We start from the raw sequence: 17,880 nt of genomic DNA, 5'->3' as shown, positions 1-17,880 counted from the left end.
GTTGGTCATTCTTCATAGCTTCCATAGAAATCTTGAGAATCACGACCTGCCACTTCATACAAATTTCTGACATATCGAATAATGTATTCGGAGGACAAGCAGCTGATCTTTGAAACAAATACGGATTTTTCAATATTTTTAATAACTTGACCTTTCTCCTTTGATGATTGTGTCTGACGGAGATAAACATTTGTTTGTCTTAAAATTTTTGTTTTTTCTCTCTCCTCATTCTCTGTTACTGTAAAAAATACTTATGAAGTATTTCCTAGTTTCGGACGTTGGAATAAGGTTATCTGTCTCAACGTCGGATTTGTAACATCTGCTCTAGCGGTATTGCTCTGATTTTGAACGTTTATATTTGCTCAATATAATAGGTTGGCCTTTGACTGTCTCTGGCGGACTTATACCCTAGACATACAGCAGCGTTAATTTGCATTAAGATGTGCATTTAATTTTAGCCTGACAGACGACAGTGTCTGCATTTAGGAAACAGCTGATTGCTGTTTTGTTGTTGTTTGCACTGTATTTTTTCTTTTCCTTGTGTCTCAGAGCATGAATATGCTCTCTCCCTCATATGAATATGGACTCTCTTCTGCGGTATTGCCATATTGAAGTACCTAAATGCCCTTTAAATTCAGTTTGATTTTGTGCATTAAGAATGTGGATAATGTACGAATTAATTTGAATTAAGGCAGTCTAGGGTTTTAAACATTTGTTTTGCTTTCAATTTATATTTGTTCTCTTTCTCCTCCTCTATTTTTGTAGAAAGGACCCATTCAAATGCACACAGAACATCATGCTATTAAAGAAGGCGATCAGTCTTATATTCACAATAATATATTAATCTTTGTCGATTGATAATTGCATCTGAAGGACTTAAATGTTTGTTTAGCGTTCATTTATATTTTTTTTCTCATCCTCTGTTACTGTAAAAAATACAATTTTAAATGCACTCAAAACATTGTGCCAGTCTCAATCAATTGATCCTAATTTTCTGGATAATTTCCTTCTTCCCATTCTTTTTCAAAACTTCCCAAAAAGTCTTGAGTGTCCCAAGGTGCCACTTCTGAATCAACGATGCATTTCTAAAATGGTCTCTATCAGTCTTATTGTGACTTTAAACATTTATATTTTCCAAAATTTCTAATAAATTGGACTTTAACGTTTCGTAATTGCCTCTGACGGACTCAAAAGTTAGGGTAACTTTCAATTTATATTTTTTCTCATCTTCTTCATCAATTAATTTTTATTTTAGAATCTGAAAGTTGTCTCTCTGGAGTATTTCCTAGTTTTTTTTCACGTTTGAATAAGGCTATCAGTCCTTTATTAAAATCTAGCACAAGATATTGAATCCATTTAATATTACACGGTGCGCCTTAACTTGGTTTTAAAACATTCTGAAAAATTAGAATATGTTTTGTTCCTTTTTGTTTGTGTCCGCATGCCCTTCACTTCCTACCGAATAGGCCAGCCATTTCAACATGTCAACTATCCATTTGAAATTCCACAAAATATTTTTTGTTTTACTTTCCAAAAAAGAACAGATTTATTAGGTGTCTTTTTACAATTCATAACACCTACACTTTTACAACAAATAGACACAAAATTGTATTAACAAGAACATAAATCAATGTAAACTACAAAGAACAAAAAGCGAAACATTAAGAAATTCAATCAATGGCAAACCATGAAATAACAGATAACATAAATATTTTCAAATATCTAAGAAATGACAATTTTATAGAAAGGAATTTTTAGAGATAAGAAAAGACAATAATTTAATTTTTACAAAGAAAAAAAAAAACGAATTCCACAACATATTTCATTCCTATAAAGGTTACGCTAGGTGTGATATTTTCTCTCTTTGCCTTTTCCTTCTGTTCACTGTCTAACGCTTCAATTCCACTTGGAAACCAACTTCTTCATCGGTTTCTAGACCAATATCAGCTATCAAAGCCTTTTTGGGTTTTGGATAACCCTCCAAAATGGCATCCAACATATCCGTACAAATACGTTTACGCTTACGATAAGCAGAGGACACCGTGGAGTATTTATTTTCAATTTTCTTGACATCTTGGGTAGAAAGCTGAAAATGAGAAGAAAACGAAAAAAACAAAGCTTAACTCTAAACGAGAAAGTTAATAAAAATCATTAAAAATGACTTCGCCTTTACAGGCAAAATTAAAAAAAAAATATGTTTAGGTAAAAATGTTATTGCATTGAAATTCACCTGGCCTCCTGTTCTTGGGCCTCATAATGTCTCAGTTTTTCATTGATATTTTTATATCGTCCATAAGGGATTCTCGTTCCTCTTCAAGCTGTGCCAATGTTTTAATTTTACTTAGGGATCTCAATTTAGTTTGCATTTCACTTAATTGATTTTCTTTAGACTTTAAAACCTGACGAGCCTGGGCAACTTTTTGTTTCATCAAGAGGACATCTTTCTTTAACTGAAATGTAAATATAATTATAAATATTTTTTGAAAAACCACAATAGAGATTCAAGAAAGCACACCTCCGCTGAATTACTGTTCTGCTTTGGAAAATATATTTTATTTTTACCATACATTTTCATTATCAATATCTCCTTGTCTACCAAGGAATCCAATGATCTAAAAATACAAAAAAGAAACTCAAAATTGTTTACAGAACATCCTAAAATTCCTCTAGAATATCTCACTTTTGTATGGCCGCCTTTCCCAATTCCTTGCCACAACCCTCCACCACATCATTAATGGCGTATGGACGATTTGCCTTTAACATAAATTCTTGTACAATTTTCGCAACCGAAGACTTCGCAGACATCTAAAAAAGACAAGACAAAATACAATAGCAATAAAAACAATTTGTATAATTTTGATGTAAATACTTGGTAATTTTCTATAACTGACATTTATTTCTTGACTTAACTCACGTGTACCATGTACACCACCACCATCAACATGTAAAGGTTCTGTTATTTCTTTCACACAGATGTTTTATTAGAAAAGACATTAACATTATTTATTACGGGGTTTAATATCAATGTTATTACATCGAATGTGTTTTATATGCATTTTTGCTTCTAAATACATATTAATTACAAGACCACATACGAAAATATGCAACGTTATGTCTTGCAGAACGTTGAATCTAGTCAGAGTCAAGCCATAAAATTGACAAATCAGAAATTAATGTAAATGTATTAATGAAATGTACCGTAACAAGTGGTAACACCCGCTTCACGGCGGCGAGTTGACCATAAATTATGGATAACATTCAAGAATCTTTTTTTATACTCCACGATATTAAGAGGTGACGGTTTTACAAGACAAGTTATAATATATTCGTATGTGGTTGTATTTGGAAGAAATTTTTTTTCTATAAAAGTCATTGAAAGTCTTTAGACCCTTTCCGAAAGAAAGAGTGCTTCTTTAGACCCTTTCCGAAAGAAAGGGTGCTTCTTTAGACCCTTTCCGAAAGAAAGGGTGCTTCTTTAGACCCTTTCCGAAAGAAAGGGTGCTTCGTTAGACCCTTTCCGAAAGAAAGGGTGCTTCTTTAGACCCTTTCCGAAAGAAAGGGTGCTTCTTTAGACCCTTTCCCAAAGAAAGGGTGCTTCTTTAGACCCTTTCCCAAAGAAAGGGTGCTTCTTTAGACCCTTTCCGAAAGAAAGGGTGCTTCTTTAGACCCTTTCCGAAAGAAAGGGTGCTTCTTTAGACCCTTTCCGAAAGAAAGGGTGCTTCTTTAGACCCTTTCCGAAAGAAAGGGTGCTTCTTTAGACCCTTTCCGAAAGAAAGGGTGCTTCTTTAGACCCTTTCCGAAAGAAAGGGTGCTTCTTTAGACCCTTTCCGAAAGAAAGGGTGCTTCTTTAGACCCTTTCCGAAAGAAAGGGTGCTTCTTTAGACCCTTTCCGAAAGAAAGGGTGCTTCTTTAGACCCTTTCCGAAAGAAAGGGTGCTTCTTTAGACCCTTTCCGAAAGAAAGGGTGCTTCTTTAGACCCTTTCCGAAAGAAAGGGTGCTTCTTTAGACCCTTTCCGAAAGAAAGGGTGCTTCTTTAGACCCTTTCCGAAAGAAAGGGTGCTTCTTTAGACCCTTTCCGAAAGAAAGGGTGCTTCTTTAGACCCTTTCCGAAAGAAAGGGTGCTTCTTTAGACCCTTTCCGAAAGAAAGGGTGCTTCTTTAGACCCTTTCCGAAAGAAAGGGTGCTTCTTTAGACCCTTTCCGAAAGAAAGGGTGCTTCTTTAGACCCTTTCCGAACTTCTGGGATGTCGATATCGCTGGTCCCGGCGAAACTCTTCTTCTGCCAAGCCAAGGCTTACATAACTTTAAGCTGACCCCCTTATAACTGTAGGCTTTGAAGATCTCAGTCTTCTCTCACAGGACAAGGACTTTGAAGAGACGTTTTACTTACCGCTACCATTTTTGACGGTGTGGGCGTAAATTTCTACTATTTCCTTGGATTGTAGAGGTATAAAATTCCAATAATTTTGCTATCGATAATAGAAAGAGAATCCGATCATTTGGGGAAAATAGAATACATGCCTTCAACTTTTGTCATGTATACAAACTTTTTCTTAATTTCCCGAAATTCCCTCTTATCAATCTTACTCAGATCGGTTAACGCCCTTATAACCGAAGGCTTTGAAAGTCTACGTCTCCTCTCACAGGCTTCTCTTGTGAAGGGTTAACTGAATAAATAAAAATGGGATAACTGTATCCAGCCCACTGTTTCTGCCCAGGATTTTTCTTATGTATCCAAACTTTTGTTCAATTTCCCAAAATTCATTCTCATCAATTTTAGTCAGGTCAAAATCTACAAATGCTATTATTAATTGTTTTTACTTCAAATCGTGGGCGCATGGTGTCAATACAAAATTGGCATGACACATTTCCTGGATGTGAGGTTAACTTTTCCTTGGCAGCCACCGTGCTACACGTTCGTCGTGCACTCAGAAGGTTTGCATTTCAATTCCTAACCAGAACATTAAAATTTTAGGCGGTGGCGGGTAAAGTTATCAATACATTATTTCCAGCTTCCCCTCAGACTAATTCTTCTTCGCATTTCTTGAGAATTTAAATCAAAAGATTATCGACCTAGATCATCTGCTGTTTAACGAAGAAACTGGTCCGTCCATCTCCATCTCCTTTCAGGGATTTTCATTGGTTTGATATCACTTCTGTGATATAGCTCCAAGTTTAATATGGAGTTATCTGGAAACCATAGAAAGACTGCAGCAAGCTTGTGACCTCATTAGGCGCAAACCAGGTTTCGCATCCATGATAGATTAAAGCTACTCTACGGTCTACGGTTTCCAATCAAAACTTCTAAATGTAGATCATCTGCTGGTTTATGAAGAACGTAGTCGGCATATCTCAATTTCCTTTCACGGATTTCTGGGCAATTGCTTTGATGTCACTTTTCAGATATAGCTCGAGCTTGACCATAGGTCCTAATGGAATATGTAAAAGGTCGCTCCAAGTGTTTTCTAAATTTGGAGACTTTACAACATCCAAAAGACTTCATTTTACTCTTTCTGCTTGTTTTTGTTGAAGCTCGCCCTGTAAACCTATTCTGTAACTTTTATCGATTGAAAAGTTGTTAAAATTTCTTTTGTTTTTGTAACAACTACAAAACAAACAAATGAAATTGTTGCAAAATAAACAATGAGTAAAGTTGTTAACAAAGTTACTGAATAGGGGGACTGGATTTCTTTTAGCCATCTTAAATGCCAATAGTATTTCATATTATCTTCTTGATTGTCTTTTTTTTCTGGCCAAATCTCATTTCCAACTTTCACTGTCATTAGCATAGTTTTCTCTTCAATGTGTTGCTGACACTCCAAATCTTATACATGCTTTTTTTTCCTCAGCCAGATGTGGTCCTTCAAAACTCTGCAGTTCTTCCTCGGCTTCTCCATCCACGGGGAAACATAATTATCTTCATTATTTGCGTTTGACGTAGCTTCTACATAATTTTTAGTGGCTCATCTAAACGTTCGTCTTCCAAACGCTGCTGCTCTATCTTAACTTCTTTTTCTCCTTCAAGTTCTTCCTCCTTATCGATAGCATTGGTATATTTGCTAATGATATCTGTGTTAGGTTTCAATTTTCTTGTGGACTCTCCATAAATAAATACCCTCTGCAGTGAGGGCTTGCCGGGGGCACCAATAATGCCGAGGATGATATCACCGCTATAATCGTTTTGTTGTAGTTAGCCTCAACGCGATATATTTTGAACCACACCTCTTCCGATCCAAATACTTCTCTTTTAAAGTGTATGTCTATTCTTCGTTTCTTTGAAACATATTTGCACTTCACGAAAATTTTCCTCAGATTCTTACTTTTTTTCTTTTACTGGTACAGCAAATATCCAACTTTTAGAAACTATGTTGAAATATGGATATTCGATGCCATCAATCAATAATAGAAATATTGGATCGGAAACTTTTTTGCCTATTCCATCTTCGGCTTAAAATCTTCAGCACAATTTCTTTGACACAAAATCGCACTTCCGGAAAATCTTCCTCAGATTCATACCTTTTTTTACTTTTCCTTTAAGAAAACGCACTATGATGCAATCAATCGTTAATTAAAAATATTGGATCATGCCGAAGATCCAGATGACCCAATTTTTCTTCTTGAATGCCCAACCATTCTTTGTAGTTAGCTTACTCCGTAGAAGGATAATCTTTGTAATAAATAAGAACATGCTGCCATAATTTCCTCAATTTTCGAGCATCTTTTCAAAACCTTTAATGCTAAAATCAAGTTCTGAATCCAGTATGATTTTTTTCATTATATTTATTCCAAGCCACCACAAACGCCTTACCGATTCACCGTTTACTCCTAACAATTCCAGAGCCCTTTGCTAGAGTATTTTTTCTAATCAAATACTTAAAAATGTCCTTCGCTGGTAATATTGAGTTTCTTACCGCAGATGGGGGAAAACTCAATTTTTCGAAGAATCGAAATTAATAAACTAAGTATCTAGATTTAGAGCAGAAAATCTTCATTATTAGTCGTTTCCCTGTGTTTTTTACCACATAAGCTTTCCGCTGTGAAACGGCTCACAAAATTTTTCCATCGCATTCACTACATCAAGTGACATAATGGGCCCCTCCGTATGGGGTGAAATACTCGTCGTAAATAATCTAACCAAGAATTTACACATGTGGCTATTGAACATTTTGTCACATTTTACTTAGTGAACTTCAACAGAAGAAGGAGTGCATATCGCACGTTTTCAGTTGTAGATTCCTTAAGACAGATTCCTTTCCCGTTATCTTCCTCCGTTCCACCACCCTTTAAAATCAAATCAATCACAAAGATAACATGTAATTAAGACCCATGATCCAGGAAAGACCATATTTTCATGTAAAAGTTCCTTATTTGCTCTCAAAGATCAAAGCTAACAAGGACATAATTCCTGGCACAGTATTATGTCCATGCCATCTACGGTCATGCTAACTAAACAAGTGAATATACAAAAGCGCTGCTTCTTAAAATAGTTTAAATTTGCCATTCTGTCAGTTTGAAATGCCAATTGTTTAGTTTTGTATTTTATGAATCACGTTTTTGGTTTACATTAAAGTAAAGCTGGTGCAGGCAATGAAACTAGCAGCCAGCACCTGCTGGTTTACTTATGGACTGCAGCAGCTTCTTCTGCATGTGTATAAAGAAGATGCTCTAACGAAGATGACTTGTGCCATTTAAAAAGTAAACCTAAATTATATTTGAAATGAAATGAAACAAGTAAAAAAGCGTTAAGTTCGGCCGGGCCGAACTTTTCATACCCTCCACCATAAAATATTCTGAACTAAAATGGAATAATTAGTTTTCATTCCTGTCCCCAACTTTAAGTGGTTACGTTAAAATGTCAGATAATCTACATAAAATGTTTCATTCGGTAGGCTATGTATGTTGACAATTTTTGGTGGGCTAGAAATTGGGAGGTACCGTTATATAGGGGTTATAATAAAACATGGACCTATATTGACAGTTTTTGATTGGAGCCTTTAAATAACTCCTAATACGGTTACAAATTGTAGCTAGAATCTTCAAAATACCGAAAATCTGTACATAACTTCAAATGTCATTAACAGCTATTTCGGAGGTATGTGGGCTATACGAAAATATGAACTTAAATGAACAATTTTTGTAGGCTTTTAAATTTCAAATTACAGAAAGTTCGTCCAAAAAATAAAGCTAAGGTACGGAGGTACCGTTATATGGGAGCTATATCCGAACATGGACCTATGTTGACAATTTTTTATGGAAAGGTGTTGTGACCACTAAGAACTTCAAATTTCAATTTACTGCTAGTTCGGTTTAATATTGTAGTTAAAATCATCAAATTACTAAAAATCGGGAGGTACTTTTATATGGGAGCTTTATCAATACATCGACCTTTCTTGACAATTTTTGGTGGAGAGGTGTGTCGACCACTAAGAATTTCAAGTGTCAAATTACAGATAATTCGGTTAAAACTTGTAGGTAAAATTCTCAAAATACCGAAAATCCGTTATATGGGGATACCGAAATCCGTTATACCGAGGTACCGTTATATGGGGCTATACCAAAACATGGACCTACGTTCATAATTATTTCGAATATAAGTTTTTTGGTCACTAAGAACCCTAAATATCAAATTATAGCTAATTCGGTCTAGAAATGTGAATTTAAACGTCACTAGTTATATAAGTTTATTGACATTTAAGAACCCTAAATGTCAATTTATAGATAAATCGGTCTGTAAATGTAACTAAAAACGTCAAAATGCCATAAATCGGGGGTACAGTTTTATGGGGGCTATACCAAAACGTGGACCTATGTCCACAACTTTTGTTATATAAGTTTATTGGCACTTAAGAACCCTAAATGTCAAATTATAGCTAAATCGATCTGAAAATGTACCTAAAAACGTCAAAATACCGTAAATCGGGGGGTACCGTTATATGGGGGCTATACCAAAACGTGGACCTATGTCCACAAGTTTTGTTATATAAGTTTATTGGCACTTAAGAACCCTAAATGTCAAATTATAGCTACATCGGTCTGAAAATGTAGCTAGAAACGTCAAAATACCGTAAATCGGGGGTTCCGTTATATGGGGGCTATACCAAAACGTGGACGTATGTCCACAACTTTTGTTATGTAAGTTTATTGACACTTAAGAACCCTAAATGTCAAATTATAGCTACATCGGTCTGAAAATGTAGCTAAAAACGTAAAAATATCGTAAATCGGGGGGTACCGTTATATGGGGGCTATACCAAAACGTGGACCTATGTCCACAAGTTTTGTTTTATAAGTTTATTGACACTTAAGAACCCTAAATGTCAAATTATAGCTAAATCGGTCTGAAATTGTAACTAAAAACTTTAAAATACCGTAAATCGGGGGGTACCGTTATATGGGGGCTATACCAAAACGTGGACCTATGTCCACAAGTTTCGTTATATAAGTTTATTGACACTTAAGAACCCTAAATGTCAAATTATAGCTAAATCGGTCCGAAAATGTAACTAAAAACTTTAAAATACCGTAAATCGGGGGGTACCGTTATATGGAGGCTATACCAAAACGTGGACCTATGTCCACAAGTTTTGTTATATAAGTTTATTGGCACTTAAGAACCCTAAATGTCAAATTATAGCTACATCGGTCTGAAAATGTAGCTAGAAACGTCAAAATACCGTAAATCGGGGGTTCCGTTATATGGGGGCTATACCAAAACGTGGACCTATGTCCACAACTTTTGTTATGTAAGTTTATTGACACTTAAGAACCCTAAATGTCAAATTATAGCTACATCGGTCTGAAAATGTAGCTAGAAACGTCAAAATACCGTAAATCGGGGGTTCCGTTATATGGGGGCTATACCAAAACGTGGACCTATGTCCACAACTTTTGTTATGTAAGTTTATTGACACTTAAGAACCCTAAATGTCAAATTATAGCTACATCGGTCTGAAAATGTAGCTAAAAACGTAAAAATATCGTAAATCGGGGGGTACCGTTATATGGGGGCTATACCAAAACGTGGACCTATGTCCACAAGTTTTGTTTTATAAGTTTATTGACACTTAAGAACCCTAAATGTCAAATTTTAGCTAAATCGGTCTGAAATTGTAACTAAAAACTTTAAAATACCGTAAATCGGGGGGTACCGTTATATGGGGGCTATACCAAAACGTGGACCTATGTCCACAAGTTTCGTTATATAAGTTTATTGACACTTAAGAACCCTAAATGTCAAATTATAGCTAAATCGGTCCGAAAATGTAACTAAAAACTTTAAAATACCGTAAATCGGGGGGTACCGTTATATGGAGGCTATACCAAAACGTGGACCTATGTCCACAAGTTTTGTTATATAAGTTTATCGACACTTAAGAACCCTAAATGTCAAATTATAGCTAAATCGGTCTGAAAATGTAACTAAAAACGTCAAAATACCGTAAATCGGGGGGTAACGTTATATGGGGGCTATACCAAAACGTGGACCTATGTCCACAACTTTTGTTATGTAAGTTTATTGAGACTTAAGAACCCTAAATGTCAAATTATAGCTAAATTGGTCTGAAAATGTAGCTAAAAACGTCAAAATACCGTAAATCGGGGGGTACCGTTATATGGGGGCTATACCAAAACGTGGACCGATATAGCCCATCATCGAACTTGACCTGCCTGCAAACAAAAGAAGCATTTTCCCAAAATTTCAGCGTCCTATCTCAATTTTTGTGGATGCTAGAGTGATTACCACAGACGGACGGACGGACGGACGTGCACAGATCGACTCAGAATTTTACCCTGATCAAGAATATATATACTTTATAGGGTCGCAAATGAGTATTTCAATGCGTTACAAACGGAAAAACAAACTTAATATACCCTCCATACTATGGTGGAGGGTATAAAAATAAACCAAAACAAACAAAAAGAGCCCATCTAATGTTTTGACCTAAAACGGTAGATGGGCTGGCTAAAAGGTTAAAAAATGGAAGATGATTTCAACCCCTTAAAGGTTATGTTGTAGGAATTACATATAACATTTACATAATTTTAAATATTTTGCCAAGCAAATATTAAGATAAAATTTGTAATCAAAATCAATTTTTTTTCTTCTAATAGGGTCGTGATGCCACACCATATTTGGAAAGAAATCGTGTTGGACGTGATGCAATTGATTCAGCGGCCGCATTAACGGATATGGGTAAATATTTATTCCGTGAAAGACGTTTACCGGTTTATGATATTGCCGTGGCCATAACCAAGTAAGTTTTGTGATAAATATTTCTAGCAAATATAATTTTTAAGAGGAGCCTAAACTTAAAAAAATTTTTCTAATTATTCTTTTTTATTATTTTCTTTTGTTTTGAATGAGTCCTATTCTTGTCAAAATTGAAATTTCTATATCTTTCTTTTCCCCTGTGTAACTCTTTAAATAAACCATAGGTATGATATGTGTCGCAGACGTAAAGGAGGTCGTTGTACCAAAGGCACAGCCGGTAAAGATATTTCAAAATTATTATGTTAATTTTAGTTAACATTTTTGTGGGGTAGTTGTTGTTTGGCATAAATATAAATAGTTTATCATCATCTTCAGTTATTTTGCAGTAAAAGAGACATATGACATAAACAATGTACGTATTGTAAAGTTGCTGGAAATCTAGCTGAAGATGTTAAGCTTTTGTTTTTTGGTAAATAGGTTAATTTTTTATCTTTAAAATAATTTTTACTCGAAAATCGATTTAGTATTTGGTTTTAATATAAATTTACTTAATATTTAGTGTAGAAATGCTTTTTAATATTAGGTTTTAGAAACAAAGTTGCAAACTTATATTAGTCCTTATCAATTCTGGGTATAAGGTTTCAATATTCATCCATATTAAAAAGTGGCAGTTGGCATTTGATCATACAAAATATAATTTAATTGACAAGATATTAAATGGAATTGACAACTTAAACGAGGTGATTTTCAGTGTCTGACTTTAAAGCCTCGATACATAGTCCATATTTACATTAGGCAATTTTTCTTGCGGCAATTGTCAGTTTGTAGGTGAGAGAGGGTGTTGAGAGGCAAAGGGTTACCATATACCTCACCTCTCTCTCCATCAAACTGACAACAACCGCAAGGAAAATTGCCTAATATAAATATGGACATAAGCAGCATGGCGTTCTTGCTTAAAGCCCAATTTACATCTAACAGGATAAAATATCTGTCAAGTAAATGCCGTATTTAGGTGTAAAGTATGTTTAAGTCATTTCTGGTAAAAGACTAAAAGTCAAAGGTCAACTAGTTCGAATTTGGATTGACCGTTCTTTATTCTTTTAAAAGAAATGCCTTAAGCAAGAGTGCCATGCTGCTTATGTACCGAGGCCTTAACATTTATATCATGCCATATGTTGTAAAGGCAAATTATTCATACATCCATCAATTAATCCCAAAATTTGAACTATCTGCTAAGAGTACATTTACACTGTCGTTTGTTGCCATGAGTTTACATTAAATAAAATAGAGATAGTCCAATTCTCATGATAATAAGCGTTAGGGTAAACATGACGTTAGTTACCAACACCTGCATAGGATATCAAATGCAGATTCCCATTTTGTTCTTTTAAAAACGTCTCACCCTCTCCTTTTCATTGTTGGAAATTAGAAATAATTGCTTTCTATGATATAAATATTCCTCATTTTTGTTCTTTATGCCCAGAATTATGTAGTTATTTTATAAATTACATTTCTACTTTGAAGGGTTTATTTAATTTTTAAAACGTTTTTTTACTTTAATTAGCAACTAACTTTACAATTTTAAACAATATAATTTACGTAAAGAACTACGCATATTTAGGAAAAATATAAATGTAATTATCTTCTCCTCTCATAAAACCTTTGGTCCCGTTTTATTGCATAGATCACTTTTTTCTTTATATTTCATTTTACCTTATTTTCTCTTTTCACTCGTTGTTGATCTTTTGCTCCTTCGTTGCTATTATGTTTTTTTCTTTTTATTTTATTTACACTAATATATAATATGTTTTTATATACAACACAAACACTTACCTTATTTATTATTTAAAATCACAAATAGACTTGATATGTGCAGACGTGAGGTTGGAAAACGTGATTGTAATCGTGGTACAGCAGGTAATATACCGAAAAAACACTGAAAAACTGAAATGAAAATAATGTGACATTAATGAATTATTCAGCACGTTCTGTTGTATTATAAATGTGAATTACTTCTTTATGATCTTCTCTTTTCACTCAATTTCCACTCACTTGTAAAATAAAACAATTTTCAACGATTTTTTATGATTTTCTTCTACTTTTGTAAATATAATTCTAATCAATATTTCTTGAAATAGTTTCAGGCATTTTTTCACTTCCTTTCTTTGTCTGTGAATGAATGAAACTAATTTAAGTGTGTTTTTCAAACTCTTCTCACTATTCTTCAATATTTTTGTTTGAAAATTTCTTCCAGTTTTTGCTCCAAATTTTTGGTTTGTTCGGAGTTTTATTCTTCGGATTTCTTATGTCTGTTCAAAAATTCCATTGAAATTTAAAACTGTGTTTGAATATTAAAACTCTTTTCCAATCTTCTTATTCAGACTTAATCCTCTTACTTTTGCTCCAAAACTTTTCTGGACATCTTCTTTGAAGATTTCGATTACCTCATTTAAGATTTCCTTCTTTTTATATATCTAATTATATGTTTATTAATATATTTCATTAGATAACATTGCTTTATACCCATCTTCGAAAATTAAAAAAATATGTGAATCTTTAAGATATCCCTCTTTACGAAAACGAACAAAATAAATAGTTTGCAATTTTTGGTTCGTACTTTTTCGTATTGATTTCATACTGGTTACCGTACTGTTAAAAGCGAACCAGAATATATGGATTCGTTGTAATGGAAAATTATTACGATGAACTTGTTTAAGCTACACAGCCTAAGCACTATTTACTTTGATCTACATACATCCCCAAAGTCAATAGCCGTTGTTGGAACTCTCTCAATTAATGATCACAGACCTTTACAAATTGATATAAATTCTAAGATAATATTCTCATGTTCAGAAGTATATTATCATGGTCAGTATATAGATTCCTTGTCATTGTAATTCTTTGAAGATCCATAGCCCAAGCTCTACGTCACCAAAGTCAATAGTCGTTTTCGGAACTCAATTAATAATCACAAAACTTTACAGATTGATATCATTTCTATGATTGGATTTTCATGGTAAGAACCAGTAACATCGAAATGTTGGTCTAAGGCCGAAGCAGCAATTCAATATCGATCTCTCCCATCTCTGAAGTCTTTCCATTTGACACGAAGAGATAAGGAACCAAATTGCTAACGAGTTGGTGACACTGAGTCTGATCACCTGTTTGTAAATAACGAGCTTTATTATATTAGATAGACCACAATTGTGCCCAAGGACACCCTGGTAGGCAAAATAAAGTACGTAATTTTATGCTTGACTTGGATAACTTCACCATATTTTTGGGATCTGATAACATCGAAAATACGACCCGAAGTTTGCCTCTGAACACGATATCTGAATATTTTTCCACGTTTGGCTTGAGGCCCCACCTAGTAAAATATGTCATCAAGCCAAGCGTTAAAGCAAGAGACCATAATGTTTGTTCTTGCGCTAGATATCGCCGATATCACATCGTCAACTTACAGGTGTAGCTAATCCTCTCGTGGCAGTTCAGCCATATCATTCACAAAAATATTGTAGAACATGGGTTCCAGAAGAGATCATTGGGGAACTCCAGCAGTTCAGTTGAAATAGGTCGACAATTTTAACTTTAAAGCTCATGCCATTGGGGAAGCTTCTGTCCTTGGGGAAGCTCGGTACTAATATGCATGCCATGCTTGCGAATAAACCGCTTGATCACAAAAGAAGAGAAAACCTTAAGGGCATTGGACGTCGAATATGCCAAACTGGCAGCCCTTTAGGATTCGTTTGTCTTCAACTATCTTTTTAAGGTGTTCGGTCGGAATTAGGACACCATCGCACAGTGGTCCCACTTGTTTGGAAAGGAGTGCCTAAAATAGTTCTAATCGAGCTAACGCCTCGAAATTTTAAACACAGTTTTATAACGAGCCCAAAAGGGAGAGAAACAATTTTAATGGATGTAGGTCCACATTTGGGTGTAGCCCCCATATAAAGGTACAGCCCGACTTTTTATATTTTGACGATTTTAGCCAAATTTTCCAATCGATTTGGCTGTAATTTTGTATTTTGTGTTCTGAGGGAACAACATACCACCGTGCAAAACATGTTTAATATAGGTCCAAGTTTAGGTATAGCTCCCATATAAACGTACCTCCCGATATTCGGTATTTTGACGATTTTAGCCAAATTTACCATTCGATTTGAATGTAATTTTGCATTTTGAGTTCTGAGGGACCACCATACCTCCTTGCAAAAAATGTTCAATATAGGTCCACGTTTCGGTATAGCTCCCATATAAACGTACCTCCCGATTTTCAGAATTTTGGCGATTTAACAGGGAATAACTTACAGGGTGGCAGATGGTGGCAGCTGGATTTCTTTTTATCGTAAACTGGAGACTTTCCCCTGTGTTTAAAAAAAAATATGGAATTGCCCTTACGGGGCCAACATTAGTAAAACTCAACATAAATGTATAGCAATGATATTAAAAATAGCACAAGCAGTCATTTACAAAGAATTTATTTTTAAGGAACATAGAAAACGAATTTTGAATTTGTCATTAACTATTAGTTTTTATTTTGGAAATTGTACATTTACCTCTTAATTGTTTTATAATTTCACTCATAAGCTACGTATGCTTTGCGGATCTTTTTCTCGTTTTTAAGGCACCACATACAAATCTCAACTTCTTCGACTTAACTTGGAATCAATGAACGGAAACAAACAAAACGATTACCGTACCAATCACACAAAGCCACAAACTTTTCAACTTCTCTGAATCGTTTCATTCTCACAACCAAAACAAAATCACAAACTTTTCAATGTAAAAAGATGAAAACTGTACGATTGCTGAAATGTACTTCGGCTATGCTTTGCCGAGTTGTTTCATTCACCACCCAAACAAAAAGAATTTTTGGCAAACGTTTGCTGTGCGTTATGGTCAATGATACACTCAGACACACACACATGTGATTGCTTAACAACCCTATAAGTTAGCATCAGCATACCACAGTGAATTTTATCAACCACCAAACGTTTTTGAATTATTCACATGTGTTTAGTACTATTCACTTTCCTATCTGCTCTTGTGGAGTTGAGTACTTTTCGTTTTGTTCGCACTCACGAATGTAAAAAAAAACGAAACTAAACAGCGAGCTTGGCCAACGTGGGTTATGTTTCGTTTTATATTGTTCCTATAGAAAATACGAAACGATTGGAAATGTTATTTAAAGTATTTTTACGTACGCTGCTTCGAATATTAACGCTGTAAATTGGCAAACATAATACTGGAAAATAAAAATTTAATATGTCTAGAGAATATTTATTTCAATCGCAATCAAATTTGTCGACATCAATTTTTCGATTTTTGTCTACGGGCGGAACCACAGTGCATCGACTCATCGAGCGATCAAACCCCTTGACCACAAAAGATGGGGAGACCGTAAGGGCATTGAAAGTCTGGCCGGAACACCAGTTCCAGTTAAACTGGCAGTCCTTTACTATTCATTTGACTTCAACTACACTACATCCCGGTTATCTACCTCTCTGGTTCACTACCTTTCCCGTTTAATTGCCCCGCAAACTCAATCCCCAAAGTTTTTTCATATAAATGAGTTCAGACTGTCGCGGTTAACTACAGGGTGGCCCAAAAAGGACTGAAGGATTAAAAATAATTGTAATTTATTTTTTAATGATTTATTTTTATATTTTTTAAATATTTCATTCATGGAAATTTTTTACATTTAAGTGTGAAATATAACATCTCTCAAATGGTGTCCATTTTCTTGCAAACAAAAATTGGCTCTTTTAACCGCATTTTCCATTACTTCCCGTAGAGTTTCTGGTTCCAAGTTGCTTATTTCTGCTTGAATGTTGTTCATAAGCTCTTGAATTTTTTGGGGTTTATTGATATACACAACTCCTTTCAAATAGCCCCACAAAAAAAGTCTGGAGCGGTCAAATCTGGTGAACGTGGAGGCCAAGCAAAATCACAATTTCTGGAAATTATTCGTTTACCAAAAATGTTATGAAGAAGTTCCATTGTCGCTCTTGCTGTATGCGCAGTTGCTTCATCTTGCTGGAACCATATGTTTTGATTATTCTCAACATGTGAACGCAAAAAATTGTCTATCATAGTCCTATACAGAGCCCCGTTAACCGTTTCTGGGTGACCCTCCACATCTTCGAAAAAATATGGACCGATAATTTTATCAGCCATAACACCGCACCAAACAGTACATCTGGCGGGGTGTAATTCACGCTGATGTAATGCCCTAGGATTGTGAGTGCCCCAAAATCTACAATTTTGTTTGTTTACATAGCCATTTAAGTAGAAATGAGCTTCATCGCTCATTATAAGATTGATTAAAAAGTTATCATTTTTCTCTGGCTATTTGACTAAAACGAATAGCATATTGCAGGCGTGCCTGATGGTCTTGGGGGAGCAGTTGCTGTGCCATTTGAATTTTATACGGAAACATTTTAAGATCCCGCTTCAAAATTCTTTGCAGGGATGTTCTGGAGATTCCCAATTGAGTACAACGACGACGAGTAGAGACAGATGGATCTTCGTTTACACTCTGCCGTACAGCCTCCACAACTGCTTCATTGCGCACAGATCGACCTCTTCCTCTTCCTGGAAGATCTGACACTCTTCCATGTTCCTCAAAACGGGAGACTAAGTTTCTAATCATGTTCTGACTGGGTG

At 35.0% G+C, this 17,880-nt stretch overlaps 2 protein-coding genes across 12 annotated transcripts in view; one reads left to right on the top strand and one right to left on the bottom strand.

The window, feature by feature from the left end:
• Positions 1-17,880, top strand: part of sona (sol narae metalloprotease) — a 265,415-nt gene that overhangs the window by 231,492 nt on the left and 16,043 nt on the right. For all 4 annotated transcript variants that reach the window (XM_073955851.1, XM_073955848.1, XM_073955846.1 and 1 more), the window contains 2 exons: positions 11,112-11,254; positions 11,436-11,488. In XM_073955851.1, coding sequence (XP_073811952.1) covers positions 11,112-11,254; positions 11,436-11,488 — 196 coding nt within the window. The remainder of the gene's footprint in view (positions 1-11,111; positions 11,255-11,435; positions 11,489-17,880) is intronic.
• The window catches only part of LOC141386947 (homologous-pairing protein 2 homolog), a 78,638-nt gene continuing 62,469 nt past the window's right edge, over positions 1,712-17,880 (bottom strand). For 4 of the 8 annotated variants that reach the window (XM_073955854.1, XM_073955852.1, XM_073955855.1 and 1 more), the window contains 5 exons: positions 13,045-13,155; positions 2,681-2,805; positions 2,516-2,612; positions 2,232-2,450; positions 1,712-2,088 (listed from right to left, as the gene is read on the bottom strand). In XM_073955854.1, coding sequence (XP_073811955.1) covers positions 2,262-2,450; positions 2,516-2,612; positions 2,681-2,805 — 411 coding nt within the window. In that variant the 5' untranslated portion in view covers positions 13,045-13,155 and the 3' untranslated portion in view covers positions 1,712-2,088; positions 2,232-2,261. Of the gene's footprint in view, positions 2,089-2,230; positions 2,451-2,515; positions 2,613-2,680; positions 2,806-13,044; positions 13,156-17,880 lie in introns of all 8 variants that reach the window. The other 4 variants (XM_073955858.1, XM_073955856.1, XM_073955857.1 and 1 more) reach the window with 2 other exon arrangements.

The sequence above is a fragment of the Musca autumnalis genome, unplaced genomic scaffold, assembly GCF_047663935.1.
Source record: "Musca autumnalis isolate F117 unplaced genomic scaffold, ASM4766393v1 scaffold_5, whole genome shotgun sequence".
Classification (NCBI taxonomy): Eukaryota; Metazoa; Arthropoda; class Insecta; order Diptera; family Muscidae; genus Musca; species Musca autumnalis.
The sequence above is the reverse complement of the archived record's forward strand: the minus strand, read 5'-3'. Positions and strand labels throughout refer to the sequence as shown.